This window comes from Oculina patagonica, chromosome 5 (assembly GCF_052425735.1).
Source record: "Oculina patagonica isolate OP01 chromosome 5, crgOcupat, whole genome shotgun sequence".
In the NCBI taxonomy this organism is placed as follows: domain Eukaryota; kingdom Metazoa; phylum Cnidaria; class Anthozoa; order Scleractinia; family Oculinidae; genus Oculina; species Oculina patagonica.
The window spans coordinates 11,050,903-11,077,785 of record NC_135762.1 but is presented as its reverse complement, the minus strand read 5'-3'; the positions used below and the strand labels follow the sequence as shown (position 1 = coordinate 11,077,785).

Genomic DNA, 26,883 nt, shown 5'->3' with positions numbered 1-26,883 from the left:
TCCCATCAGGTCCAAATAAAATGGAATAAGAAACTGCTAAATGAGCCGCTGAAAATGAAGATTTTGAGCCCTTTTTTAAAAATACCACCACGTAGATTAAGGCTTCTTTTCACTCCAGATCCAGCAACATCGGCCAGTTTAAGACTTGAAATCTTTAGTTCCTTCCCTCCATCCCCAAACGGGTCTTTTTGGAAATCCACCATCACGTGGATTCATACTAATTTTCACTCGAGGCCCAAAAGAATCGAATAAGATAGTAGTGCTTCACCTTCCTTTGCTTTGAGTGTCCCACTGCGTAACTTGCGAAACACAACTGAGTGGCTATATTTTAAAATATCTCGGAATCGAAACTTTGTACTTCATTGTGATTTCCTAAATTTTGATATGTTTTTGCATCTTTTTGTTCAGTTTCATTATCATCGGCCCTAGCCTGAAATGTCAGCCGTCCTCTGGTCCTCGCATTTTAAACTGCATCAGCCCCATCTTCGCCTCTATTACCAACTCGAATTTTTGAAATTCGCGTTAATTTTATTTATGTTAAAACGTTTACTATAAGCATCTAACCAGAACTTTTCTTAAATTCGCGTTAATTTTATTACGCGTTCATTTTTTTCGCGTTGCTAAAATGCTTTGTTATTTTCCTATAAGGTCCTATAATAAGGTGTCTTGCGCATTTATATAAGTTGACAGAACAATCAGCCCCCGGCCCGCCCCCCCCCCCCCCACCCGATATCGGTCGTATTCGTTTTGTCATTTTCGGTTACCTTTTTAGAGAAACAGGGGTGACAATATTCCAGAATTCTCATTTTTTTCATTCCATTGGAAAAAGAAACAGCTTATCTGAATAGCACTCTAATTTTTTTCGAAGTTGTGAATATTTTTTTGTACTCAAAGTATATCCAAATCCATTGTATTCAACAGTTTACCAATTACCACCGACACCCAATGTGCCATAGAATATTGGATTTGTTGTTTTTGGCTACACTCTTTCTTTATATAAGAATATTGTTTTTCCGGTCCAGGCTGAATATTCTTTTTTTTTCTGTCGATTTAAGGCTGAAATATTTGTGTGCATATTCTTAGATTATAGCGTTGACATTTCTGTTTTAGAATGTTTAAGGACAACAATTACAAGTGTGTTATTTCTTTCAGAAAGGTTATTAGCATCAAACATACGGCTAGTGCTGCTTTTGTTGTTGTTTTTTTTACTAGTTTTGTCATTTAAAGAAAGAAAGAATTTTAACGGTTTTGTTGAAAACATATCACTGTACCTTATTGTAATTACACATTTCCAACGTAACACACAAAATTATGTTCTTTACAAATTCTTAGCCTAGGATTTATTCTTAAAATATTCTTAAAATTTCGCAAATTTCAGCCTCGATATTCTTATAAAATATATTCTTATAGAGAAAAAAAGAGTGAAATTAGCTTTTTCAACAAACATCGGAAATCTTTCGAGAATAGTCTGATTATTACGACTTTCAGTCCAACAGGTGCACAGTTTCTCAAAACATGTCATAGATACCACACGTTAACTTGCAAAAATGTGTGCTGTGCTCACAGAAATAGCTTTAATATTGCCGTTTGATTTGCAGCTTGGAGCAAAGTCACGGATACAATAAAAACCCGCGAGTAAGAACCTTACATTTAAGAACCTGTTAGGCTAAAACTTGCAAATTAGTCCCCATTTTTATAAGAACCAATAAAGCCTCAAATTTGGCAACATGTTCTGTTTTTCAAAAATTGATTAAAAATGTTTGCTTTTGGGAGAATAAGTTTGGACAAGGCTTTACTGTATATGTATACAATGTGATGTTTGGAATGATTAGTGCTTTATTTTTACATAAATACTTGTGTGGTATGCAACTTTTATTCAAAAATAGGTCGAATATCACTAAAAGTTCTATTAGCAACAATGTAAATTTTCCTCAGAAAATAAGAACCTGAAAAGCCTAAATTTGTTTTAACTACCATTTATGTTAGAACCTGTTTAAGCTAACCTGGAAAGACTACGTTCTTACTCGCGCCTTTTTACTTTATAGCATCTTAATGAAATGGCGAAGATTTTAAAGTTCGCCGTTCCTTTTTGGTTTATTTTTATTTCTAAGGTGTTTTCTTTCTCAGTAAACTGCAACCCACTGCAAAGTAACTCTTTAACTGCAAACCTTGACTTAGTATTATTTTCTCTTGATCCTCAAACCCTTAATATGCTATTTACATTTGAAAAAATGAATTTTAAAACTGGCTCAACAATTAATTTCCAAGATCAAGGTTAACAAGTCTACTTACTCATTGGAAAAACTGTAAACAACAATTTTATTAACGAGTCATATTTACTCAACTGGGGTATCAAATTGACGTCTTGATTTTCAAAAACGACAACTACTTAACATAAAAAGCTATTAAATCGATGCTTACTTTATTAATACACGTATTGCCGTTTATTATAATCCCCCCAAATCTGTTTTTTTTTTTTTTAAAGTGACATTGTTTTTTGTTTTTTTCGGATAAGCGGAACTGTTAGTTGGGTGAAATTCTGCCAACAGTAAAATTACTACGAAGATTAGAAAAAGATATAGACCAATTTAGTGACGCACCATTTAAAAGCCTGAAGTTTTCTCAGCTGTGGAAACCTGACAATCGTGATTATTCTATGAATGAATTAGAAATTAGTGCCAACAAAACATCGAGCTTCAATTGATTTCAGTTATCAGCACTAACTTGTTGGTAAAGGGTGTTCCTAACCACACTGCATCATTAACGACAAACTGGTAAGTATAAAATAAACTTAAAGGAGCTACGTCGCGGGGATTTCGCAGATCAGCTTTGATCTTAACTGTTCTGAAATTAGTAGTGGGCAACTTAACCCATGAAAAACACCATTTAAAGGGAGATATAACCTTAATTTGCGCATCCAATTTAAGCTACGTCTTTAATTATAGATTTTTTTTGTAGACGCAGTGGAACAACCTGAAAAGTTAAGTTTTTCAAGTGCAATCCATTTTCTTCTAAGCCATCAGCAGCCCAAGATGCTCGTTAACAGTTTCAGTGCTTTGATATAGCATTTTTTTTTTAATAAGAATGGACTATTATTTTTAGGGTTTCCTGCGACACAAATATAAATTTTGGCTGTTCAAACATCAATCCGTGACAAAGCTCCTTTAACTGCTTTCATCGTCCACTATCCACTACAATAATCCATCAAAGCTGAAACGTTATACGCCAATTTTCAGCTACAAATGAGACTTGATGCTAAAAAATAAAAATGCGCAAATTCGAGAATAGGTCACTCCAGAAAAGTACAGTCAAATGATACAGTTATTTAAATTTTCTGATCATAAGAAACATGCGAATTCAGCATCCAGCTTTTATGTCAAAGTTCCTTTTATTCATTTTCTGCAAGAAACGTTTGGTACTGAGTTACCGTGCGGTTTGATTCGGATGACATGAGAGGGAAGACTCGCTCGTTTTACCATAAAGTATTTAATCTATAACAAAGACGATATTGAAATTTGTGTTTCAACAACAAAAAAAAATGAGTTTTATTCCATTCTAGTGAAAAATTAAATCCCCAGATTTGGTGGGATGTACCACCTTCGTAAAAAAACCTAAAACCCTTAAATAAATCAACCGATACGTTTTCCGTTCTACTAATTCCTACTCACAGTGTCGTCTTGCTTTTGCATGCTTTTCTCTCAAGGTATTCGTGGAATAGTTCCTCCGCAATCTTTGTCGGTCATTTTGTGTTTTCCGAGAATTTATTGTCCAGCAATTTTTCGATTAGGTAAATGTTTTCCTCGGTTAAAGAAGAGAATTGACGAACTATGAATTTCCTTCGCTGTCAGATGTGTCCCACATTCCTCTCGGAAATCATGTATTGCGCGCCCAACCTACAGATTAGTGAATAATCTGCTAGCAAATTATTCAGTACTCTGTAGGTTGCACTGATTCTCAGAATCAACTGTAGGCTCTTAGCCAATGAGAAGACAGATAGTGACTACAATGTATAATAAAAAGGATTATATTCAGTGGTCGCCTGTTTGTCGGCGTTGCAAAATTGAAACACCCTGGTGGATTTTTAATTGCCCCGATAGGTTTTTTTTAATCTAATTTCTGGCCATCACTAGGGTTTCACCAGGACTGTTACAAAAGAAAATTATGATTTTGCATCTTGTTTTGTTTGAAAACGGTGACTGACAGTAATTTTATACTACCCTTTGGCCGATGGAATTGACGTCACTGCATATGAAACATTTGTCAACGTTTTTCTTGCTTTAGTGATGCAGTGAAACAACACGGTTATTTCACGAAGATCTACCATCTCATATCCAACGCGCGCTCATGGAATAATTGTTAAATAACGTGGCATATTTTGCGCGTTCTTTTGCCCTTATATGATAAAATGGCACAATAAGGGACAAATAATAATAATAATAATAATAATAATAATAATAATAATAATAATAATAATAATAATAATAATAATTATAATAATTATAAATATATAAATTATGTGCAACATCGGGCGACTTTGCACTAGGTTCGTAAGTAAGACTACCAAGCCATTAAATTTTTGCTTCGCCAAAAAATAAATTGTGCGTGAAGTCAAATGTCTATGGATTCATGACTCACCATCTCATTAAAGCCGGCAGAGATGATTTTTAAATGTTTTCGTTTACAGGCATACCAGCCACGGACTTTTGAAGCCATTATGTCGATCATGAAGATCTTAACTGCCTTGTTCATAATTTACGTTTCGTTTGGTGAGGCTTTTCCGGTAAGCAAATTGGTGACATTATCATAAGCTCTGGGTTTTTTTTTTTACCTTTTTTTACTACGTTGTTTTTGGAGGTATGCATGTTAGGGGAATGTAAAATGGGAAGAGTTCGGGGAATTTATTTTTTGGGGGTGTACCTTTATCGGGCGTACCCATCGGAAGAAATTTTGCGTTTGAAGCTAGCTGAGCTATTATTTGACGAAATTTTGAGCCCTAAAAAATGTAAGGACATAAAAAACATATAATTATTCACTGGATAGCCTGGGAACTAATTATAGGGAGGGGAAAGGCGTTTTTGGAAGGGGGGATGGGCTTTCTGTTGTTGACCAGTTTGTGGTCCCTAACAGCTCTTCCGCGCTGTGGTTCGTTTTCTTGTCTCCAAAATCAGATTTTCTAGTGCATTAAACATGTTCTTTTCTCTCTACACAGATTGAGGGCGAATTGGAGTTGAAGCCAATAGGTACGAAGCTCTTAATGGATTTGTCATTTTTAAGATTAGATTACATACAAGTAAAACATTCTCCTGCCAAGTTTTGCCTGGGGTTGTTTCGTCAAACGTCAAGTACATTCTAGTTTTTTTGTTGTTGTTGTTTGTTTTTAACCATGCTTAGTCCATGTGTTATGTTTGTCGCCGCAGTTTGTATTTTATTTCTTGTCAAGTTGAAATGGCCAAAGAAAAGGGTGTTTTTAAACACTTTTTGCTTAAAAGATCCGTGCTATCCTTATTACAGCGGCTTTCTCGTGCTTTCCGTGATGCGTCTTGTTACGTGCACTTGGAGTCACGCTTTTTTTATCAATACACACCAGATATATATGTCCAGGATTAAACGCGAATGAGATGCACGTTCTTCATGACAGGCATCACAAGGTGTCCTCATAAATAAAAATTCACCAAAACACACCAAATTCGGTCAAATATGAAGTAATATGGAAATGTAAAATAATACCGTCAGGAGCCGTCAAACATAAAGTACCTATTTAACAATAATTACGTTCAGTCCTGGACATAAGTGACCAAAGCAAAAAATACCATAACCCCTAGTACGCAAACTAAAAAAAGATACCCCGCCCCCGTCACACAGCGCTTTTGAAACTAGGCAATTGATGAATTCAAGCCCAATAGTTGAAATTAAAGAGTCTAGACTTGTTTATATGAAAATTACGAAAAGGCTGGCTTACAGCAATTTCTATTGAGACCTCACATATATAAGACTTGAAAAGATAATGAACCTTTTTTTCAAAATCACAGGTCCGGGCGGTCCGTCTGCAACTGCGAGATGCTATTGCTGGCCAGCTTACCCAACACCGAGTCCTCAGGAATGCTACCAGCTGAAACAGAGTGGCTTTAACCCATGCCATTACATCGCGCCATGTCCGTCTGGTAAAATTTGCAGACCATGTGCATGTAACTGCAAAAATGCTGAATGCGTGTCTGTTTAACTTATCACTGGCCAGTGAAGAGGAAGTTTCCAAACCGTCACCTCGGAATAATGAGTAAAACTAGAAATAGGGATGACTGTAACGCTAAGTTGAAATACTGCATATCTTAAATAAAGACTAATAAATAAAGATTCTTGGCCTAATATTATCCCCATATGTTAAATATATCACAGTCGACTGATTCACACAATTTTGAAACGAATCGGTTGTAAAATTGCCGCGATAGTGCTGTAATAATACCAAAAACTTCCAAAAATAGTACACCACCGAAAATAAAAACCCTTCACCCCATACCACTGTCACCCCCTTGCCCCCTCCCCCCTCTCCCCTGCACACAAAACCTTCTCAGGCAAACAAATCCTTCAATAATTGATAGGATTGCATAGTTTTTACTTCAAAACGTGATCACGGTTACAAGATTAAGCCTTTCTACAGCGTTTTCCCCATTAGTATCATAATAAAGCCGAGAGGGCACTGAAACAATCCAACACATTACTTTGAAATATATACATGTATTTTTTCTTTTAATGACAGTCAACTGACAAAACAAATTAGTCTTCAGACATCATTAGGGACTTTAAGATACCTGGACGGCTGACCTCGGGACGGCTGACCGGAGTAATTTTTCGCGTGTTCGTTTTGCGCTGCCCGCTCCACGCACATTGCCGTCCAGCTCCGTCCGCTGTTGTCGGGACGTGGAGTGGTGCCGTCCACCAGTGACGGGAGTGCTTGTTGATTCGTTACTCAAACGTCTGTAGTGGTCCTTGTTCTGGTTTGGTGCTGTGTGGTCCAGTTTTGCGGCGTTTTTGCTGTGCTTGTGTGCTGCACGCTGATGGTGAGCCTCGTGCGTGAAATTATGACTTCTTGTGTGTGTTTCTTAAACTTCCACTGAAATTTGTTCCCTGTGAGAAAATAGTGCTTTCTGTCCCAGACTTTGGGCTGGCGCCAAATGTTTTCTTCGCAGTTTTGGGCTGGAATTATTGATCCCTAACGAAGCCGTCCTCCGTTCACACACGCCGGCTCTTAACGTTGGAAGTTCCCGCCACGAACGTCGACATCGGCCCAGTCCTCCTCGCGAAATTCTACCGTCCTCGAGGTCAGCCGTCCAGGTATCTTAAAGTCCCTATTAATTCATGTGTTCTGCTGATAACATCGTTCCTAATTAAATTATGGTTTGAAATTAAATTCCACAGTTGAGTTTTTCTCTGATATAGATCCAAGTCCGCACAGTCTCTTTTTTAATAAAAAAAAATGCTTATTTACTTACGCTTCGAAAAAGTAAAATGTCATGTATGTTCAGTTGCTTTTTACTGCCATTTGTGTACTCACTGGACAACTTTTGTATTTTTGGCCGATCTTTCAAGGAGCTATGTTACAAAATTACTTGAAAGAAATTCGAAATAAAACTTCAGTAATTAAGGTAAAAAAAAAACAGAGAAAGAGGTTTTAACAAAACCCTTACATAAAGATAGATGCTTTGGACAAACTTGCAAGATTTAGGCTTTTTAAGATCCGCTCATCCGGGACCTATCTCGTTTAAGCGACTTCTAATTCAATTATTCCACAGATGACCAAACTGTTATTCTGATCCTTCATGAGTATTTCCAGACTGTCATTTCCAGCAGGCACCGGATACATTTCGGTAATTTCCACAGGGAACACCAACTTAGCTGGATGGATGGATAATCTTTATTTAAAACACGGTCAAATTCATCAGCTTACAATACAACAATCTAATTATAATATATATACAAGAAAGAGGGGAAATATAGAAATATATGTACAAATATAAAAAGCTGCTTTCCACGAATGCCGTGCCCTAGCTAGAGTATTTGTTCAATTAGTTTTTTAAATTGCCCAAGGGACTCTGCTTGTCTTACGTTAATAGGAAGACTGTTCCACAAGATGGTGCCACTGTACGTAAAGCTGTTTTTGTAATAGTTAGTGCGCGGTAATGGAACATTGAGTTTGTTTTCAGAGTCCCTTAGGTTGTTTTCAGAGTCCCTTAGCTCTACTGGAGATGCCGCCATTCAGAGGATAAGTCAAGCCGTAGCCTTGACAAGCATCATGGTTTATTGGCAAAGGAATACGCCAAAAACCTTTAATTCCGTAAGCGTAAATTGTTGCTTCCGTGATCACGTCGTACGCGGTAAAACTGATTGTGATGGTTTCCCTCCTTCCTCGTCTGAAAACACAGGGCTCTTGATCGCAGGGAGTTATATCCACGAGTCCAAAGGGTGACGAACCACATTTCTGGAAGCTGATTGTCTTTGAGGAAACTGCAGCAACAGCTAACAGCAGCAAGGCAACGGAAACTTTGGTATTCATGGTAGGACAGGTCTAAAGTTAGTCGGTTGGAGCTAACTTCAGCAACTGAATGCAAATGTTTCAAGCTACTGAATTTTTAAGGCTCAGTACGGAAGAAGGAACATTCGAAAGAAGTTTTGAAAGCTATCACGCGGCACGGTGTCGGCCAATAACATTTAAATGTGAGAAAAGTGGTTCGACCTTTGGTTTGGCGTCAACACTTGAAGAACAAAACAGTTCAGAACTTTCGAACTTATGTTGATTATATCTCGAGTTTTTTCGGAAATCGTATAAAATGAAATGAAAACTTGAAAACAAGGAAAACTAAGGTTTTTTACATCTCTAGCTTTTCCGGAAATAGTATTAACCGGTATTAAATGAAATGAAAACTTGAAAGCAAGGAAAACTAAGGTTTTTGGTATCAGTCGAGAACATCGGCTGATCGGCTTGCTGAGTTCAATAAGCCGTGGTTGCGTCATTTTAATTACAAGAGCTCTTAGAGCTTACAACTGCGCTGGTCTCGTGAGCACTTTAGGGGAGCCATGTGGGGGGAACAAAAAATGCACCCCCCTCCCCTTATCCCCTTTTCCTGCGTCGAACAATGTTGCGACTGACAAACAAGATGGTAAGAAAACACCTTGCGTGACATTTCATGGTTGACTAGTTCCATCCGAAATTAAACATTTTTCTTATATGCTAATGGTGGCCAAATTTAGTTCCCACGATCTTGATCCGTGAAACAAAAACATCTCTTAAATCAGCATCCAGTGTTGTCTTGAATTACCGTTTAAAGATTGAATAACCAGCTCCGAAAATGGAATATTGGAGCAAATAATTAAATCAAATTTTAGAAGAACACCAGACCTGTCTTTTGCTGAATGGGAATTGCCCGGGGAATTAATTTACCAACGACGTAACCCTTGCAAGTCAGGGCATGTTTGTCTCAGTGCTTTCCATCAGATTTCAGAAATCCTATAGATGGCACAGCTCCAAAAATAAATAACGCTAAAAAATCCATATATTTCACACTTTTATGCTAAGTTTAGACCAGAGGATTTGTTTAGTTTCCGTTTGTAGCAGCTTTTTAAACCTTTCAGAGCATTGCGTGATTCTTGCCGATCAGTGCCTTGTGAAAGTAAAAATTTGTTAACGCCAGCACATTCCAGGACACAAACGTAATGTAAATAAATGTAAATTCTTGCCCGCTAAAGCGTATTTATTTAAAGCGTGAGATTTTAGTATTTTCTTCGATTCAAACGCTTCAAAATACTTCACACTGAATTTTGTAAGTAAAGATTAATGGATTCGCAAAGATTTGAAAGGTAGCTGATAATAGCTTTGAAAAATTACGTGACTCGAGGTCTAGCCGATCGAAAGTGAAACTTGTCATGTCAGCACATTCTTTTACACCAACGTAATGGTATTTATTCACAGATTCTGGCCCGCTGAAATAAATTTTTGTTTCGACGCATAAAAATTTAGAATTTCCTTGGAATAAAACGCTTCAAAATCGAATATTTCACACTAAACATTCTTTGTAAAGACAAAAAATAAGAAAATGTTTCCATTTGTTACTGATTTGTAGCTTCTAAACATCGCGTGAGCCTGACCGAGTGTAGGTTTGGTGCAGGTCACCGACAAAACGAAAAATAATAATAATAAACCCCGTGCAGAGCAAGAACTGCGCAGCGCAGTTAATAATCTACCTGAGGCGTGGAAAATAACTACAAATCTAGCGATAACACAGGCAGACAATCCTCTGTGTTTGAGGCCGCGTGACGGTCTCGATCCTTGGCCCAGTCCAAAATGATCGCGGGCTCCGGGGACGAGAATGAGCAATTGTAAAATGGCGTCAACCGCGCGAAGAAAACGACAATCGAAGAAAGAAAAGAAAAAGATGTTTTCAGAAAAAGGAAAGAAAGGTGCTCAAACTAGAGGGCTTGGACTTTTTTCACGGCAAAAATTGCCAGCTCTGTGGACGACTGAGGAGTGCGAAACAGCCTCAAGGAAAAGAAAAGTGATCGTTTCTCCAGGCAAGACAAGGTATCCCAACCCTCAGAAAGCGAAGGAAACTCTGAAGAAGAGGAATTTGACTTCTCAGATATCATCTGAGACTTCTCAAATTGAAGGCGAGCAGTCAGACTTGGAGTCTCATGCCAAGGGTATGAATTCCCCCTTCAAAAACGAAGCCCTGAAAATAGAACCTTCTTTGTTTGTATGCGAGACAAGCCAGTTGATGAAACTAGTAGATGACATCAACAGGACGTCAAAATGTGCCACGGAAAATTGTAATGGTGAGTGTGCATGTGTAGAAAAGTTTTCTTACCAAAAGGTTTGGGGCTCCTTTTGTCGTATATTTGTATTAGTCTCTGCGTATGTTATTGTATAACGTGGTGTTTTCTTAGCTTTATAAAAAGTGACGGGGTGTGATTTTTTGTGTTTCACATCCAAGTGTGAACAAAAAGAGGCACCCTGCGAGCAGAGCCTCCTTTAACTTCCCTGCGGGTGAGATTTGGGAGTAGAAAGAGGCTCTGTAAAAATCGTGTCATTTCTTTGAAGTCGCTGCAGCCCCATAGTTTGGGCTAGTCAGCCCAGATAAAACCGGTTTTTGCTGCGCAGGCATTAATTTTTTGGAAAATCTGACGGTCAAGATGGAGCCCACAGTATGCTCTCAAAAGCATGAGAGCTGACGATTGCTCTCTCCATCTGCTGCCGTTTGTGTGCGTGTGCTGCTTGTGTATCATTTGTAAAACAAACAATTTGTTGATGCTGTTGTGTACAATCTATCATGCCATTCCACGTGTACATGCTAAGATTAAGTGGTCCTCGCGCAAGCTCCACGTGCAAGCCTCACATAAGCCTCACGCATGCTCAACAAAGATTTGATGCGATTCTTGCAGAGCCCTTTCTTCTGAGTATATCAGTGGAAAAAAGGGCTCTACTTGCAGGGTGAAAGAGAGGCGACTTCACACTCGTCTGTTTATGCATAAAATAACTCGAATTCTGTAGGGTAAGAACTCAGTGGCTTGTCAATGGAACAACTACCAATTTTGTATTTCTAGCCTTGTAAAAGTCATTATTTTGTTTACCTAAAATGACAGGCATAATGATGTATTTTATATTGTATTGCACTATTTTATCCTTGTGTATAATTATTTGATGCTGTATGTTTTAACCCAAACGGACAAGGATTTTTAGTAACCCAGTGACAAATACCCTGAAGGCCCGGCCAAACACACGCAACATTTCAACGCAACATGGTATCCCAACATTGTTGCGCACAGCATGTTGCAATCGTTTGGCCACCCTGTTGCAACATGTTGGACCAAATTTGAAAATAATCAAATTTTTCTTCCAACATCTGGCAACATTTTTGGATGTTGCTTGATGTACTCGTTTGGCCACGTTCGTGCAACATTGTTGCGGTGGAGCATGCACACTAGTTTGATTTGCGCCTTCCATTGTACTGCAACATATTGCAACAGGGTGGCCAAACACGTTCAAAATGTTGTGCACAACAATGTTGCGAGATGTTGCGTTGAAATGTTGCATGCGTGTGGCCAGCTCCTTCACAACATCTCACAACATAAACCCTTTATATGTTGTGTTGACATGCTGCATGCGTTTGGCCGGGCCTTGACTATCACTTCATTTTATCTATGTACGTCCAGAGATCTGAAATGAACTTGAACTTTGATAGTTAGGGATTAATGTATCAGTCAATTCCAAGCAAAATCATGACCCCCCCCCCCCCGGGGCAAACCCTGGGGCATTTGACTTTTTTCAAAATGTCTGATCAAATGCCCCACTATGTGGGCCAGTTACACGGTCAAATGCCCCACCGGTAAGAGGCTGAAGTTTCATTGTCAGTTGGGTTTTCTCCTTGACACTAGGTCTTAACGGACACTCATGCCCTATTGATCAGCAAATTTTAATAGGAAAAAATACAATGAAACTATTTTACATTAACATAACCAAATACTAACATCACACTCCTGAGTTCGCTAGCGTTTTACAATTTATGACACAATTTGTTGACAAATTATCAAATGTCCGACCATCTAGGCTTCTGTTTGATAAAATTCCCTGGGGTTGCTTTGGGGGGGGGGGGGGAGGGTGATCTCCCTTGGAATTGACTGATACAATAACTCTTACTATTTTGAACCTTGGAATAGGTTCTGGCATCAAATTTTGTACTCCCTGAATTAAATCAATATCCCAAGTATAAATTAAAATAAAATGGGATAAAATAAAATAAATTGACATATTTGTTGTATGTTTTAAAGGTGACAGAATTTCTTTGTCTTTTTTAGGAATACTGGTGCCGGTAAAGATTGATGAAACAGGTCAGGGGTGTTCCCTGAATGTGACTTTTTCTTGCAACAACTGTACACTTAGAAACATTGTATTTAAAAGTATGAAAATGCTATAAAATGCTACAAGATACAGTGGAGACACACAATTTCTTTTTTTTTTATCTCAAATCTTGTTGCCTGTTATCGGTTGCATTCAAGTGACTTTTCAGTCGTAATATGAAACATAACTGTTCCTTTAAGAGATGGGTTTTCAACTCATTTGGTACATACCTCTTTTGAGAAAAAAACGTTTGGATGCAGAGGACCATGCAACAAAGAATACTACTACTTCACTTGTCTGTTCCCAATCTCCTATGCTCATACCAGTTGTCACTCAGTGTAAGTAAAACTAAAATGATTGCAAGACTGGTACTTCAGCACAAGGGCAAAATTTATTGGCAACTAGCAGAGCTAGTGTTCTTCAGGGTTAATACTATTATTTTTTTCTTACATTACAGTACTGCACTGAAGAAGGCTAGCTCTGCTTGTTGAAATAATGGCCAAAACATTTTGCTCTCTGCCGTAGTACTAGCCTGCGAATGAAATGCCAAACCAGCCAGGAGTGAAGAGAGACGGCTGAACTCGCAGGCTACCATAGTACCAGCCTTGTAATTAATTTGGGTTTGTTTCGTAAAAGGTTATTGTCCTTCAAAGGAGTAAAAGCGTAGGGGACAATGCCAGAAAGAATTATGGGTACAGTTGCTTGATCAAAGTTCATGGTGTTTCAGTGCTATTGAAGGAGAAAACATGAAAATGGTGTATTTATAGTCTCTGTTTCTTTTGTGATGAAGCACCTCGAGTGTCGATCAAGCAAGGGCAAACTACCACTACCCATAACACCTTTTGGCATTGCCGAATACCCATTGACGCTTCTTTAGGACCTTTTACAAGACAGCTGTATACTGTAACCAAAATCCCCCCTCAGTATTGGTGAATAGAAAGCTTTTACACTACCATCCCCATAGCCACTTGGGTCCCTCTTAGCTGGCAGAGCTTATGTCAAGAAACAAGTGGCTCTGGGAACACATAATTTGATTGGCTTGATTTTAACAAAAGGAAAAGCCAATCAAATGAATCATTTTAAAACCCTTTGTTTTGCAATAGTTTTAAAAGGTTGATTTGATTGGCTAGCCTTGTTTCACGTGTAGAGGCTCCGCCGGCTTAGAGGAGCAAGCGTCTTCTGGGACGTGAACGAGAGGTAGTTTGGATGCAACCTAGGACCCAGTCCTTTTAAAAAGACTATCGCGCTTTAGGAGGAGATTGGATACTTATTACGTCATAACGTAATTGCGGCTAAAAAGAAAAGCCTTTTTGCAATCATTATAAAGCCAGGAAGGCACTGAAACACTCCAACACATTAGTTGATATTTTTTTCCTTTTTATGACGATAAACTGAAAAAAACAACAACAAATCTTCAAACTATTGTTTTGCTTATTACGTAGTTCCATCTAATAAATTAGTGGTAGATATAATAATTAGTAATTTATTTACATTTGAGGAAAAAGCGGTTTTCGCTTGAGTGTCGAAAGTAATTCACGTCTGCTTTGGTTTTGCATTACTACGCTTAGTGATTGCTTTCTTAAGGCTGGTTCTCATATGATCGCTCCGATCGTCTCTGACGATTCTGTCGTTTGCAAATTCTGAGGCGATCGTAGGCGATCGAAGCGATTGGAAGCGATCAGGGGGTTCTCATATGATCGCCCCGTTCGTCTGGTATATGCAAAATAGGATTAAACAAACAAAATAATAATTCATGATCTTTTCTTTGTTACAGCATATGAATATTCGATTTTATTCCAATCGACGTACGTGTGTTTTTACAAAACTCCGATATCGCTTATGGCAGCCTTCGAAACAAGAGAAAACCTCGTGGCCTCCTATCTTCTCCTTATTGCCGTTTTACGGCGAAGGAGCAAAAGGGAGGCCAAACGGAAATGTAGTTCTGGGTAATACTGATGCACCATGCGACAGTTTGGATCGCTTCGATCGTCCCCCTCTGTGAAAGTAGTTCTCATATAATCGTTCGCGATCGCTGCGGTCTGCGACCGATCGCCCGGATAGAACAGGGACGATCGAAGCGATCGCGATCGTCCCGATCGTCGCAGACGCTAGCGATCGTCTCTGTAATGTTCTCATATGATCGCCCCGATCGCAAGCAAACTTTTTGAAGCGACAGAGGCGACAGAGACGATCGGGCGATCATATGAGAACCAGCCTTTAATTACACGCCACTTTCTCGGCCAATCAGAACTAAAACCATAACTAATCGTGTCTCGCTCGCGCACGTTTTCCCGCGTTTCGTGCCGGCTACGTATGTATTTGCTTCGAGTTTTGATTGGTTCGCTGGATTATCTGTGTCCTTTGTGATTAGCCAGAATAATTTCAGCTAATTAAATTATTTTTGGTTTTACGACACTCAATTGAAAACTGCGCTAAAAAAAGATAAAAAAAAAAATTGGTGTTATATAATTCTATTTTATCGCCATTTATGTACCGAGCAATCATTTTATCTTCTGCCGATCGTCACTTTTGCAAACGACGCAATTGCCTGAGAAAAACGACATTACCTGTATATTTACTTGTTAGTTAAAAAAAAATACTCGACAATGAGGTAATAACAAACCCCTACAAAAGTAAGTAAAGTCAAGATAGGCGGTTATTGAGACGAACTAAAAAACTTCAGGCTAAAATTTCCAATTGCGCCAACCAAGACCTATCTCGTTTTAAGCGATTTTTAATTCAATCATTCCACAGATGACCACATTGCCATTCTGATCATTGATAAGAGCTTCCAGCTTGTAAGATCCACGGGGGAATACTTTCTTAACATCCAGATTATACACCAACTCCGCTGGGACGCCGCTTTTCAGAGGGCAGGTTAACCCGTAGCCTTGACAAGCATCATGATTAGGCAGTGGCAAAGGGAATCGCCTTCCTTTATAGATTGCATTAGCGTAAACTTTTCCATTTGTGATCTGGTCGCTCGGAATAAAACTGATCGTAAGTTTCTCTTTGCTTCCTCGTCGGAAAACACATGGATCTTCTGGATCTTGATCGCAGGGGGTTACATCCACGTAGACGATGCGTCCACGGCTCGACCAGAACTGGAAAAAGCCCTGGCCATGGCTTGACGAAGCACAGCTCTTAAAGCTGATTTTCTTTGGGGAAACTACAGCAACAGCTAACAACAGCAAGGCAAATGAAATCTTGACATCCATTGTAAGACAAATCTCAGCTCGGTCAGTCTGGAGCTTACTTCAGCAACTGAATGCAAATGCTTGGAGCAACTGAATTTAATGAAAACCTAAGGCTAAGTACGGAAGTAGGAAACACTCGAAAGGAATTTAGAAAGCTATCACGCGGCAATCTAGACCAATAGCAATCAAACGTGAGAAGAGTGGTTCGACCTTTGGTTTGGCGCAAGAGAGTCCTCTCTTGTTTGGCGTCAACACTTGAAGAACGAAACAGTTCAGAACTTTCGAACCTATGTTGTTATGGTAATCTCGAATTTTCCACGAAATCATATTAAATGAAATGTGTTGAAAACTTGAAAGCAAGGAAAACCAAGGCTATAAAACGTTCTACATCAGTCGGGAACATCAGCTGATCAGCTTGCTGGGTTCAACAAGCCGTGGTTGGGTCATTTTAATTCTACGTGAGGCATGGAACAAAACTACAAATCTAGCGATAATAACTATAATTATGCATTATTATGTGTAGTGCCAATGTAGCGCTACCATGTAAATCTAATTTCTCTTCTTAAATTATGCTTGAAAAGAAGCCAAGGTGAACAATTCGCCTCAAACACTAGCCTTACATGTCTTAAACTATCTACTTCCTTACGAATGAGTCGATATCATAATAGCTCATTTAGTACTACCTTATTTGGTAATTTTAACATTCAGCAAAAGCGTACGAAGCTAGTTGGCATCCTTGTTTTCATCTGTTGTTTCTTGCAGTGCGAAACAAAACAAAGAAAAGAAACAAATCTACTGAACTAGCGAGCCGGCTTTCGAAGGTTAAAAATTTTAATTGAAAGAAGTAGCTGGAGCAATTCGTTGAAAAAAGTACAATTGAACTTTTTATAACTATTTTTCGTACCTTCTCATTTGGAACTGCAGTGGAATACTTATTTCTTGAATCTCCAAGGGAGACGAAAATTGGTTCGAGAAAACGGGAGTTCAAAAAATCGGGGAAAAGGACAGTGTTCGACTGAGGAGTGAAGCAAATCCAAAGAAAAGATCTTTTGGTTTGAATTATCGATAAGCTAGAAAAAATCTAGGGATCGAGAAATCGAGATTCAACGGTACACTTGCGTTGATTTCCGTTAAAAAGGGACAGCAACAGTACAGAAGCTGAAAACGAAGACACAACACTACATTATCTGCGCCTAGTCTACATTAGTTGATTTTAATTTTTGAAAAGCATTTCGTTTTGAAATATTTCCATTGGTATCACAACAAACTAGATGCACTGACCGGTGTCGCCGGTCGTAACAAAGGTGGACATTTTATCTGTCTCGTTAGTCAGGCGCTCGCTCAGCTAAGTAGAAGGTATCGAGTCTGCTAGGCAGTTTATTGTGAGTCACAATTTTCCTGTCCTCTTCTCTGTTAATCTAATCTTAAAGGACCCTAGTCAGCCACGCCTTTGTTTTTGTTTACATTAAAAAATTTCGGTATTATATTTTTCATGAAGCGTGTCTGAACGAAAAAGATCACTGTGAAATTGCTCAAAGAAATTTCAAAAACAGACTTCCAGTAACACAGCTTACAGCAATGCAATAAGATTTCGCTTCGCCTTACAGTTTTCATAATTTCGATGGCATCAAAAATAGTGGAGGCTGACTAGGGTCCTTCAAGTTCAACTGATAAATTTCACTCCAAACGAACAAAAGGACGATGAAATAAGTATAGTCAAAAATAAGCACCAATAATTAAAAAAAGCATTCGTGGCAGTGTACGTCCCCGGTAAAGCAAATGCAAAAGGATGGATGAGGGCCTTTATGCTAACTTTGAAACATGGGCACTTCGGATACAGACTTGATGAACCCAGGCTATTGGAAAGACTCTTGCTCGCGTTCGCGGGGATTGGATAGCTACTATAAATCCTATTTGCAGTATTTTTAATGCAGTAAAGCCAAGAAGGCACTAAACCAATCCAATACATTAACTGGTCAGATTTTTTTCTTCTTTTTATAACAATAAACTAACAAAACGAATCTTTAAACTATTGTTTCGCTTATTATATCGTTCCCATTGAATTAATGATAGATATTAAATTTTACAGTCACGTTTTTCTCTTGGTATAGGTGCAAGTCCGCACAGAATTATCTTTAATTACATGTTTTCTTACACTTTGAAAAAATGAAGGCGAAATATTCCTGAAAGAAATCTCATTAAAAGCACGCCAAAGAGCTAGGTAATAACAAACTCTACAAACAAATATGATTAAGATAGCAGATTATTTGGACCAAGTTGAAAAACTCAGGCTAAATTTTTCAAGGTGCGCCATCCGGGACTTATCTCTTTTAAGCGACTTCTAAGTCAATCATTCCACAGATGACCAAATCGTTATTCTGATCCTTCATGTGTACTTCAAGCTTGTAATTTCCAGCAGGCACCGGATATTTTCCGTTAATTTCAACAGGGAACACCAAATGCAATGGGAGGTCGGTGTTCAGAGGACAACTCAATCCGTAGCCTTGACAAACATCATGGTTTAGTGGCAAAGGAATGCGCAAAAAACCTTTAATTCCGTAAGCGTAAATTTTTGCTTCTGTGATCGCTTTGTCCGGGGGAAGAAAACTGATTGTGATGTTCTCCTTTCTTCCTCGTCTGAAAACACAAGGCTCTTGGTCGCAGGGGGTTACATCCACGTAGTTGATGTGTCCAAGGCTTGACCTAGCACAGGTCTGGTAGCTGATTTTCTTTGAGGAAACTGCAGCAACAGCTAACAGCAGCAAGGCAACGGAAACTTTGGCATTCATTGTAAGGCACGTCTCAGGTTAGTCAGTCTGGAGATTACTTCAGCGACTGAATAAAAATTCTTGGCGCAACTGAATTTAATGAAAGCTGGAGGCTCAGTACGGAAGCTGGAAACACTCGAAAGGAGTTTGAAAAGCTATCACGCGGCAATCTCGACCAATAGTAATCGAATGTGGGGGAGTTGTTCGACCTTTGGTTTGGCGTCAACACTTGAAGAACAATACAATTCAGAACTTTCGAACTAATGTTGTTACGTGGAGTTTTTCCCAAAATCATGTTAAATAAATGTGTTGAAAACTTGACTAAAGAAAACTAAGCCGGGTTATGAACGTTTTACATCAGTCGTGAACATCAGCTGGTAGGCTTGCTTAGTTAACTTAAAGACCCGCAAATCTAGCGATAATAACTAAAAGTTATTATGCATTATATTATGTGTAGTGCCAATCGTTACATGTAAATCTAATTTATCTTCTTTTATTGTGCTTGAAAAGAAGCCAAAGTTAACATTTCACTTCAAACACTAGCCTTGCATGTCTTAAACTATCTACTTCCTTTAACTTTATGGATGAGTCGATCATTTAGTACTATACCTTATTTGGTAATTTTTACAGTCCAGCAAAAGCGTACGAAACTAGCTGGCAACCTTATATTTCATCTGTTGTTTCCAGGGAGTGCGAAACAAAAACGGATAGAAATAAAACAAAAAATTAAAATATCTTTGAAGGCTAAAAATGTGAATTGAAAGAAGTACAGTTGAACCCCGGTAACTCGAACTCTGAAGGGAAACGAAAAACAGCTCGAGTTAGCGGGGTTTTCGAGTTAACCGAGTAAAAATGACTGAAAAGTGGGTCCAAGGGAAATAGAAGTTAGTTCGAGTTAACGGGGTTGTTCATGAGTTATCCGAGTTCGAGTTACCGGGGTCATTCTACTGTAGCTGGAGCAGTTAGCTGAAAAAAAAAATCAATTGAACTATTTTTCATTTTGACCAAACTCCTCAGTTGGAACTTCGGTGGGATCCCGATTTCACAAACCTCCAGTGAAAACAAAAATTGGTTCAAGAAATTGGGGGTAAAATTACAGTGTTCGACTGAGAAGTAAAGCAAATCCAACCGAAAGACCTTTAGTTTGAACTAGTTATCGGTAGGTTCGTGAAATCGAGATTAGAGCAGTTTTCAATTGAGTGTCGTAAAACCAAAACTAAAGTAATTACTCTGGCCAATCACAAAGGGCACAGACAATCCAGTGAACCAATCAAAACACGAAGCAAATACACGTAGCTGGTACGAAGCGCGGGAAAACGTGCGCGAGCGAGTCACGATTGGTTTTGGTTTTAGTTCTGATTGGCTGAGAAAGTGGCGCGAGATTTTTAAGCCAATCACTAAGCGTAGTAATGCAAAACCAAAGCAAACGCAAATTACTTTTGACACTCAAAGGAAAACCGCTCTAAACTCTACACTTGCATTGATTTCCGTTGAAAAGGGACAGCAACAGGGTCTGGAAACGAAGTCACGAACACTACATTACCTGCGTCTAGTATATTTAGTTGATTTTTTTAAAACTCGTTTCGTTTTGAGAGATTTTCATCATTGGTGTCACAACAAACTGTATGCACTGGCCGGTCGGAACAAATGTGGAAATTTTATCCATCTTGTAGGGTCGTTAGTCAGGCACTCGCTCAGATAATTAAGCAGAAGGTACCGAAAGTCTTCGTTAACGCTCAGCTAGGCAGTTTATTGCGAATCACAAAGAAGCCAAATACCTTTATATAACTTTCTGACCTAGGCGTTTTGGCAAGCAGAGATTAGCCATCATATATACCTTTCTCTTTTTTCCCTAGAAATTCCGCGTTCAGGTGAACATGTTCACCTGTGAACATGTTTTTGTCTTTTTGCAACCTTGGCTACTACTTTCCTTAATTAGAACCAAGGTAGCTTTGCCTTAAAATAGTCGTATTTTTTCTAGTTAATCTTTGTTTGTCTTAGGAAGTCAGCTGCATACGCTTGGCATGTGCATCCGAGTACTTTGATTTTAGCATGCACCTGGCTAGCGTTTGGCTGTCGTCCCAGGCGTAACTTAAGATGGCATAAAAGCTTGGATATTAAAGAGAGGAGTTACTAGTAAGTGATTAGCTGTTGCATTAAAAGAAGAAGAAGAAGAAGAAGAAGAAGAAGAAGAAGAAGAAGAAGAAGAAGAAGAAGAAGAAGAAGAAGACGAAGACGAAGGCGAAGACGAAGACGAAGAAGAAGAAAACAATGGCAATGTCATGATTTTTTTGGATTTCTTTTTACCTTTACTGAGGTCGAAACTTAATTTGGGAAAATGAAAACTTAGTTGAATTTCTAAATATATGTTCTTACTTTATGGTATGGTTGAACCATTTCTTAGTTTTCATTCCCCTACCTCTATTCCACGAAACTTTGGGTCGGCGAGTAGATGGCGTTTTTGTGAGGTATTATTTGCTTTAAAAACTTCCGGTTATCTGAGTTTAGCCTATTTCTTTTAATTCAAATGACTTTGAAGCATGTTTGTTTTCGAAGATTAAGTCACAGCTACTAGTCTAATATTTCAATGTTCAGTGGTTCAGTGGAACGTCGTTTCTCCTAGCTTGATGATATATACTTGGAACTAATTTTCGACGTAATATTTTTATGTTGCTGTCATTGTTATTATTTCAGTTTCTGAAAAATGGATTTTGTACGTCGCTTGGCAAGCTGGGGCCCCCCCCCCCCCCCCCCCCCTTGTAGGAGCGGTTTGAAAAAAAAAAAAAATATTTTTAAAAAAAAAAAGGGGGAGGGGAAATTAAATTTTTATATAAAATGAGAAAAACAGCAACTGCGCCAACATTTTGACACTGATTGTGGGTGTGCATATTTTGAGGGTCTGAATGGGGTTTAGTGTTAAGAATTATTTGCCCATAACTTTTGTAATTTCAGCATCAAGGACGATGCTTAATCTAAGAAGGGGGTATGTTAAGAAGCCAAATACTTTCATATAGCTTTCTGTTCAAAGGGCGTTTTGGCAAGCCGAGATTAGCCATCATATATCTTTCTTGTTTGCCCAGAAATTCTGCGTTCAGAAAAACACCTCACCTGTGAACATGGTTTTGTCTTTATTGCAACCTTGGCTACTACTTTCCCTAGTTAGAACCAATTCAAGGTTAGCTTTGCCTTAAAATGGTCGTAGTTTCCTTGTTTTTGTTGGTTAATCTTTGCTTGTCTTAGGAAGTCAGCTGCATACGCTTGGGATGTGCATCTGAGTTCTTTGTTTTTTAGCTACCTGGCCAGCGTTTGGCTGTCGTCCCAGGCGTACCTTAAGATGGCATAAAAGCTTGCATATTGTAGAAATAGGTTAGCTAGTGGTTAGCTGTTGCATTAAAAGAAGAAGAAGAAAAGCTTTGAAGATTCTTGGTAACTTGCGCGCTGTCTCAGCGAGTGCTCTTTCACTAATGTTTAGGTTTTGAAGCTCATTTCACACCCGGGTTTCTAGCCTAGAGAAAACCAGTTGGCTCAAAAACAAAGTACTCGCCGTGAATTCAAAATGCACCCAGCTTACTAAGTCAACTGACTTAGTAAGGCAAGCAACAAGCAAATATTAACCAATCAAAACTAGGTAAATACGACTATTTATAGCAAGAGTTAACCTTGGTTTATTTTAGGAAGAAAGAAGCCAAGGTCGCAAGATACAAACATGTTCACAGGTAAATTTTTTGAAAGCTAGGTTTTCAACGCGAAGTTTTTAGGACAAACTGAAACAAGAGGCGTTCAAGAAATTAAGCGCAACGCATGTGTAAGGTAACCTAGGCTTGCCAAGACGACTTGATCACAAAATATATATAATCACTGCCATATATTAAGCAGTAATGTCTTGTGATCAAGGTCGGCACCTCGACTTGCCCCCCTTCCTAGCTAGACTAAGCACCGTCCCCGATGCTAAAACTACAAAACTAAAATTTAAAAAAGTTTGAATATGTGAAAAAGTTTTCATAAAGTATAAGTGATAAGTGACAAGTTGAAGTCCCGGCGAATAAAAAAAATACTGAAAAAACTCCCGCTACTACGGACTTTCTCTACTGCGGACACCAAATCGTGGTCCCGAATTCGAAGGTGTCCGTAATAGTGAGAGTTGACTGTAGACTCAATAATATAAGTACACTGAAAAGTAAAATTAATAAAGAATAAATATTTATGAATTGGCAAGCTCTTCATAGTGGGTAACTTAATTTGTTCTTCACCAGCCGTTCATAGGCGCTTTTCGAGAATTGTTGACCACAGCCACATTCATAAACTTGCTCCAAGAGTTTTATCTCTTCCCGAAGACATCGTAGTCAAATTGTCCCATCAGGCAAAACGACCCAGTCCGGAGTTACACCTCATTTAAACTCACGCTTGAAACAAAAGATACATACAAATCCATTTCCCCATTTTTCGTGTATGATCCACATTATTTACTAAAATAATAATAGAAAAATATACAGTTACATTTTAAACGATCGCTTTGCTGCCATCTTCGCGCGTCGCGCTCGTACTTTATTATACTCGCGCGTCAAACACGCAATTGGGCGAATGGAAAGAAGCCGAAATTAAAAGAAACGGCTGTGGGCAGACTAGTCAAAAATTCGTTTTTCTTGACATGTTGGAAAAACGAGCATCAATGTGGCCTCCGCGGTTAACGTTTATAGTTAAATGGCATTCCAAATCAATGGAGAAATCGTTCTGCAAAAATATGACCATAGGCCGTAATCCTCATTTGCTAGGCGCTTGAACCAAAAAACGTCCGCTGTGTAAGGGGCTTTATGCTCCTTTGATTTTTTGGGGGGTCTCAGTGACAAGTGCATAAAGTTCTTTTCAATTCTCATCGACTACAAGAGTGTTTAATTTCATCACCTGAAACAACTCCCATGAAAATTTAAACAGGTTCAAATGAGCTGACAGCTGGCGCAGGAGAGTTAGCAGACAATTGAATTTGTTATCGTCAAATCGTCAATTCGTTCTCGTCTGATTCGCCCGTTTTACATGTTGTATTAAAGTGATATAATGGGCTTTAAACATGTTTAACGAAATTAGTAAACAACACGGGAATCTTTACGGTCTGTAACGTGTTTATTCAGTTTCTTATTCCATTCTAATTCTATCTGCCTCTTTAAAGTGTGTGAAGCGCTTAAAGAACAAGTTTTTGGCGAACGAATAAAGCTTTACATCTAGCGAGTTCAACGCTTTTATTTGACTCAACGCAGAAGTATTCAGTTTTGGCAATAGCATTCCCGCTCGAGTTTCGTCTTCAGTCAACTGGGTGAAGGGCGTCACAAATTTCAACCCAAATGTTTTCTCGAACAAGTATTGGCTCTCCTCTTGGTATTCAGTGAGGCCAAAGTACGCCATTTCCTGCAGATTTTTCATTGCACTTCTCAGCATTAGTTTTGCACGTTTCGATGGAGACATGCCACTTGTATTGTAGCAGTTTATTTTCCGTAGATCAGCCAACATTCTGGTTTGCCGATTGAAGGCGAGATTCCAAGGGCACCCGATGAATTCCTCAAAGGTGACATCGCTAAGATTGTCTCTTGTGAAACACGGTGGAAGTTCTTTCTTGGTGGGCGATCGACCATTACAGCGGAGGGTCGAGCCTCTCCACATCTCACCCATGTTCAGAACGAAGGCAAATTCGCTCAGAAACCTTGCAATGGGTTCGCGAATGATAGTGATGTACACGAATTTTCGCCTAGCGTTTCGACCCTCGCGTTTGTTCATGTATTTTGGGACGCACTCGTGGTGCTCGGTCCAGTCGGCATGCAGCCCGCAAGGCCAACCTAAATGGTGCCGGGAAAACAGCCAAATCTTTTTCGAGCCCGGTCGATAGCAGTGGCAGACCCGTCTGCTTTTTAAAATCCGCTGTTTCGGTGCTTGTGTACGGAGGTTGCGTGATTTACTTCTCGAACAAACGCACGGCCGTTCTATGTCCAAGTTAGTCACTAGCTGAACTCCAAATTTTGACCCTCCTGTCTTTTGAATGTGTAAGTAAACCATAACATCATTTCCTCGCATGTCAAACTTGCGCTGTCGCACAACCGGGTCCATTTCAGTTTCGTTAAAGCTGGTAATATCACGAACAGCAAAAAACCTTCGCAAGTGTAATAACCTGAACGCCATCAAAACGATGGACCCTGTCGTTGCAAGAAGAATTGCAGCGAAAACATTTCTCAAATTCAATCCACCACCGCATGCACACCTTACGTTCATTCCTACATAAACGCATTGATTTCCTGTTCCAAAATCGTAGATTTTCTTTAGAAGAAGCTGTGTTTTCTCTGTTTTCTAAGCTTCCATACCTTTTGACCTTTAATACGGGAGGCTCGCGGCGTTTAGCTGATGAGCGGCACTCGTTCGATTGAAATTTTGAAATTTGACACTAATTTTTAACACCATTTCACTCGTTGCATGCTATTCATCACGGAACAACAAAAGATAGTCACGCAAACTTGAATTTTCGCTAGAATGGCGTAAAGAAAACCGCAAAAATACTACTTACAATGCACAAAACACAGGTGCTGATAAATCCACCAGCGAATGGGAACTTTCGGTGGGTTTCATTATCTCGTTTTCCTTTGGAGTCAGGCGTACTCTGGCGCTTCTTGCTTCCCGTCCCGTAAAACACATGTCAAAACACAAGAAAATAAATATTTCTGTGAATAGCTTTAGTTCCTGTTTTCAATTGTATCTCAAGTTTTATCTCTATTACACGCCTGCCCTTGAAAGCATTTGCGACTGGGTAGTCAAAACCATCTGTCACTTGTCAAATTAAAGTCTTTTAATTCTATTCGGCTTTCAACTCGATAACTATCGAACGGCTAAATAATAAAGGCACGAGGCCGATAAAAACACACTACCCGAGTTATCACATATCAATCTGAACGCATTTTGCAGCTGGTGGTCACGTGACCTTGTCTGCCTGAATGCTATGTAAAGGCCCAATATATAATACGGGCAAAAGTTTCTTTCAATTTGTCTCACAGCATCGCAAGTTGTAAAGTGTTGTTGCGCGTATTATCACCCGATTGCAAGTTGCGGCAACATGTTGCACAAAGTCCCTGTCTGCTAACACGGGAGGTACCGTATTTATTCGATCAAGCGCCCTGGGCGCTTTTTAAAGGGTGGGCGCTTATTTGAGGTGGGCGTTTATTCGAGGCTGGGCGCTTATTACATTTTCGCCATTTCTCGCAAGTAGTAAGTTTATTTTACAACAAAACAATGAATAATAATAAAACGTGAAGATGTACAAAGCAAAATTTTTTTCGAGGTGGGCGGTTATTCGAGGTTGGGTGCTTAATCGAATAAATACGGTAAACACTTAACAACTTGCAATACAACGACCCTAGGCCAATCTATTGGAGGGGAACAGCCGGGTGTTTGAACCTCCCGGCTAGCGTACCTTTTGCTCCTGCTTACCATACCTTTTACTCCCGCCACCCGCCCCTGTCCGTAGTGTTTCTCTCCTCTTTATCCCATATCCATCGCAAATTATAACAAAATGTTTAGAAATTTCACTTTTTCTCCCGGCTCCCGCCACCTTAGGAATCTCGCTTCCCGCCCCTATTCTCCCGGGCGCGCCCCCTTCCACCCCCTACGTATATACGATCTCCGGGTAGGTTTCAAAAACAGGTTGAATCACTGCAACGGGTAACCTCCAGTCATCTTCTGTAGCTTTCATTCGGGTTGCCTGACAATTTCCTTGTAAGAGTCTTCGAATAACAGGATTGGCATTTTTACACAAATACCATATTTGTTCGTTTTCTTTTTCATATGTTCAGTGACACAAGGGTTTGTCAAAAAGTAGTACTGTAGTTTTTTCTTTAAGTACACTCTTTTTCATATTTTTTTCGACTCTTACATAGTAACAAGCATGTTAGACTCTCGTAGCGGCAGGTTACTGTAGTTTTCTCTGTATCAGTTACCTCTTTTTCATTTTTTTTTTTTCGCTCTTACATGTACCTGCGAGCATGTTAGCTCTAGCGGTCGTCCG

The 26,883-nt window shown here is 39.2% G+C and overlaps 4 protein-coding genes, 1 long non-coding RNA gene and 1 pseudogene across 6 annotated transcripts; 2 read left to right on the top strand and 4 right to left on the bottom strand.

Annotated features, from left to right (window-relative positions):
* The first annotated feature begins 2,650 nt into the window (after nt 1-2,650).
* Nucleotides 2,651-6,345, top strand: LOC144655482 (uncharacterized). Of its 2 annotated transcripts, XR_013571116.1 has the most exons (5): nt 2,716-2,774; nt 2,959-2,981; nt 4,685-4,780; nt 5,210-5,240; nt 6,030-6,345. It is a non-coding gene; the product is annotated as an uncharacterized LOC144655482 (long non-coding RNA). The 2 variants fall into 2 exon arrangements; XR_013571115.1 differs by lacking the exon at nt 2,959-2,981 and having other exon boundaries at nt 2,651-2,774.
* A 1,398-nt stretch (nt 6,346-7,743) lies between these two features.
* Nucleotides 7,744-8,611, bottom strand: LOC144653066 (NPC intracellular cholesterol transporter 2-like). The gene is made up of 2 exons (XM_078512979.1): nt 8,236-8,611; nt 7,744-7,890 (listed from the first exon to the last, which is right to left on the bottom strand). Exons 1-2 carry the CDS (start codon nt 8,546-8,548, stop codon nt 7,757-7,759), a joined length of 447 nt encoding a protein of 148 aa, XP_078369105.1. The 5' UTR covers nt 8,549-8,611; the 3' UTR covers nt 7,744-7,756.
* Nucleotides 8,612-10,354: 1,743 nt separating this feature from the next.
* On the top strand, nt 10,355-13,278 carry LOC144655447 (uncharacterized). The gene is made up of 2 exons (XM_078515699.1): nt 10,355-10,821; nt 12,841-13,278. Exons 1-2 carry the CDS (start codon nt 10,359-10,361, stop codon nt 12,957-12,959), a joined length of 582 nt encoding a protein of 193 aa, XP_078371825.1. The 5' UTR covers nt 10,355-10,358; the 3' UTR covers nt 12,960-13,278.
* A 1,011-nt stretch (nt 13,279-14,289) lies between these two features.
* Nucleotides 14,290-16,136, bottom strand: LOC144655448 (NPC intracellular cholesterol transporter 2 homolog a-like). The gene has a single exon (XM_078515700.1). The coding sequence runs from the start codon at nt 16,099-16,101 to the stop codon at nt 15,607-15,609; it is 495 nt and encodes a 164-aa protein (XP_078371826.1). The 5' UTR covers nt 16,102-16,136; the 3' UTR covers nt 14,290-15,606.
* A 1,303-nt stretch (nt 16,137-17,439) lies between these two features.
* On the bottom strand, nt 17,440-18,934 carry LOC144655446 (NPC intracellular cholesterol transporter 2-like). Its single transcript, XM_078515698.1, has one exon. It carries the CDS (start codon nt 18,867-18,869, stop codon nt 18,411-18,413), a length of 459 nt encoding a protein of 152 aa, XP_078371824.1. The 5' UTR covers nt 18,870-18,934; the 3' UTR covers nt 17,440-18,410.
* Nucleotides 18,935-23,345: 4,411 nt separating this feature from the next.
* Nucleotides 23,346-25,511, bottom strand: LOC144654228 (heparan-sulfate 6-O-sulfotransferase 1 pseudogene; annotated as a pseudogene).
* Between the last annotated feature and the right edge of the window lie 1,372 nt (nt 25,512-26,883).

Bases quoted from the DNA above. Each gene is read 5' to 3' on its own strand.
- LOC144655448 (XM_078515700.1), bottom strand. From the start codon at position 16,101: ATGGATGTCAAGATTTCATTTGCCTTGCTGTTGTTAGCTGTTGCTGTA.
- LOC144653066 (XM_078512979.1), bottom strand. From the start codon at position 8,548: ATGAATACCAAAGTTTCCGTTGCCTTGCTGCTGTTAGCTGTTGCTGCA. The intron at 7,891-8,235 runs GTAGAGCTAAGG...CCATCCATCCAG, and splicing joins TCTGAATGGCGGCATCTCCA to CTAAGTTGGTGTTCCCTGTG.
- LOC144655446 (XM_078515698.1), bottom strand. From the start codon at position 18,869: ATGAATGCCAAAGTTTCCGTTGCCTTGCTGCTGTTAGCTGTTGCTGCA.
- LOC144655447 (XM_078515699.1), top strand. From the start codon at position 10,359: ATGAGCAATTGTAAAATGGCGTCAACCGCGCGAAGAAAACGACAATCG. The intron at 10,822-12,840 runs GTGAGTGTGCAT...TGTCTTTTTTAG, and splicing joins TGCCACGGAAAATTGTAATG to GAATACTGGTGCCGGTAAAG.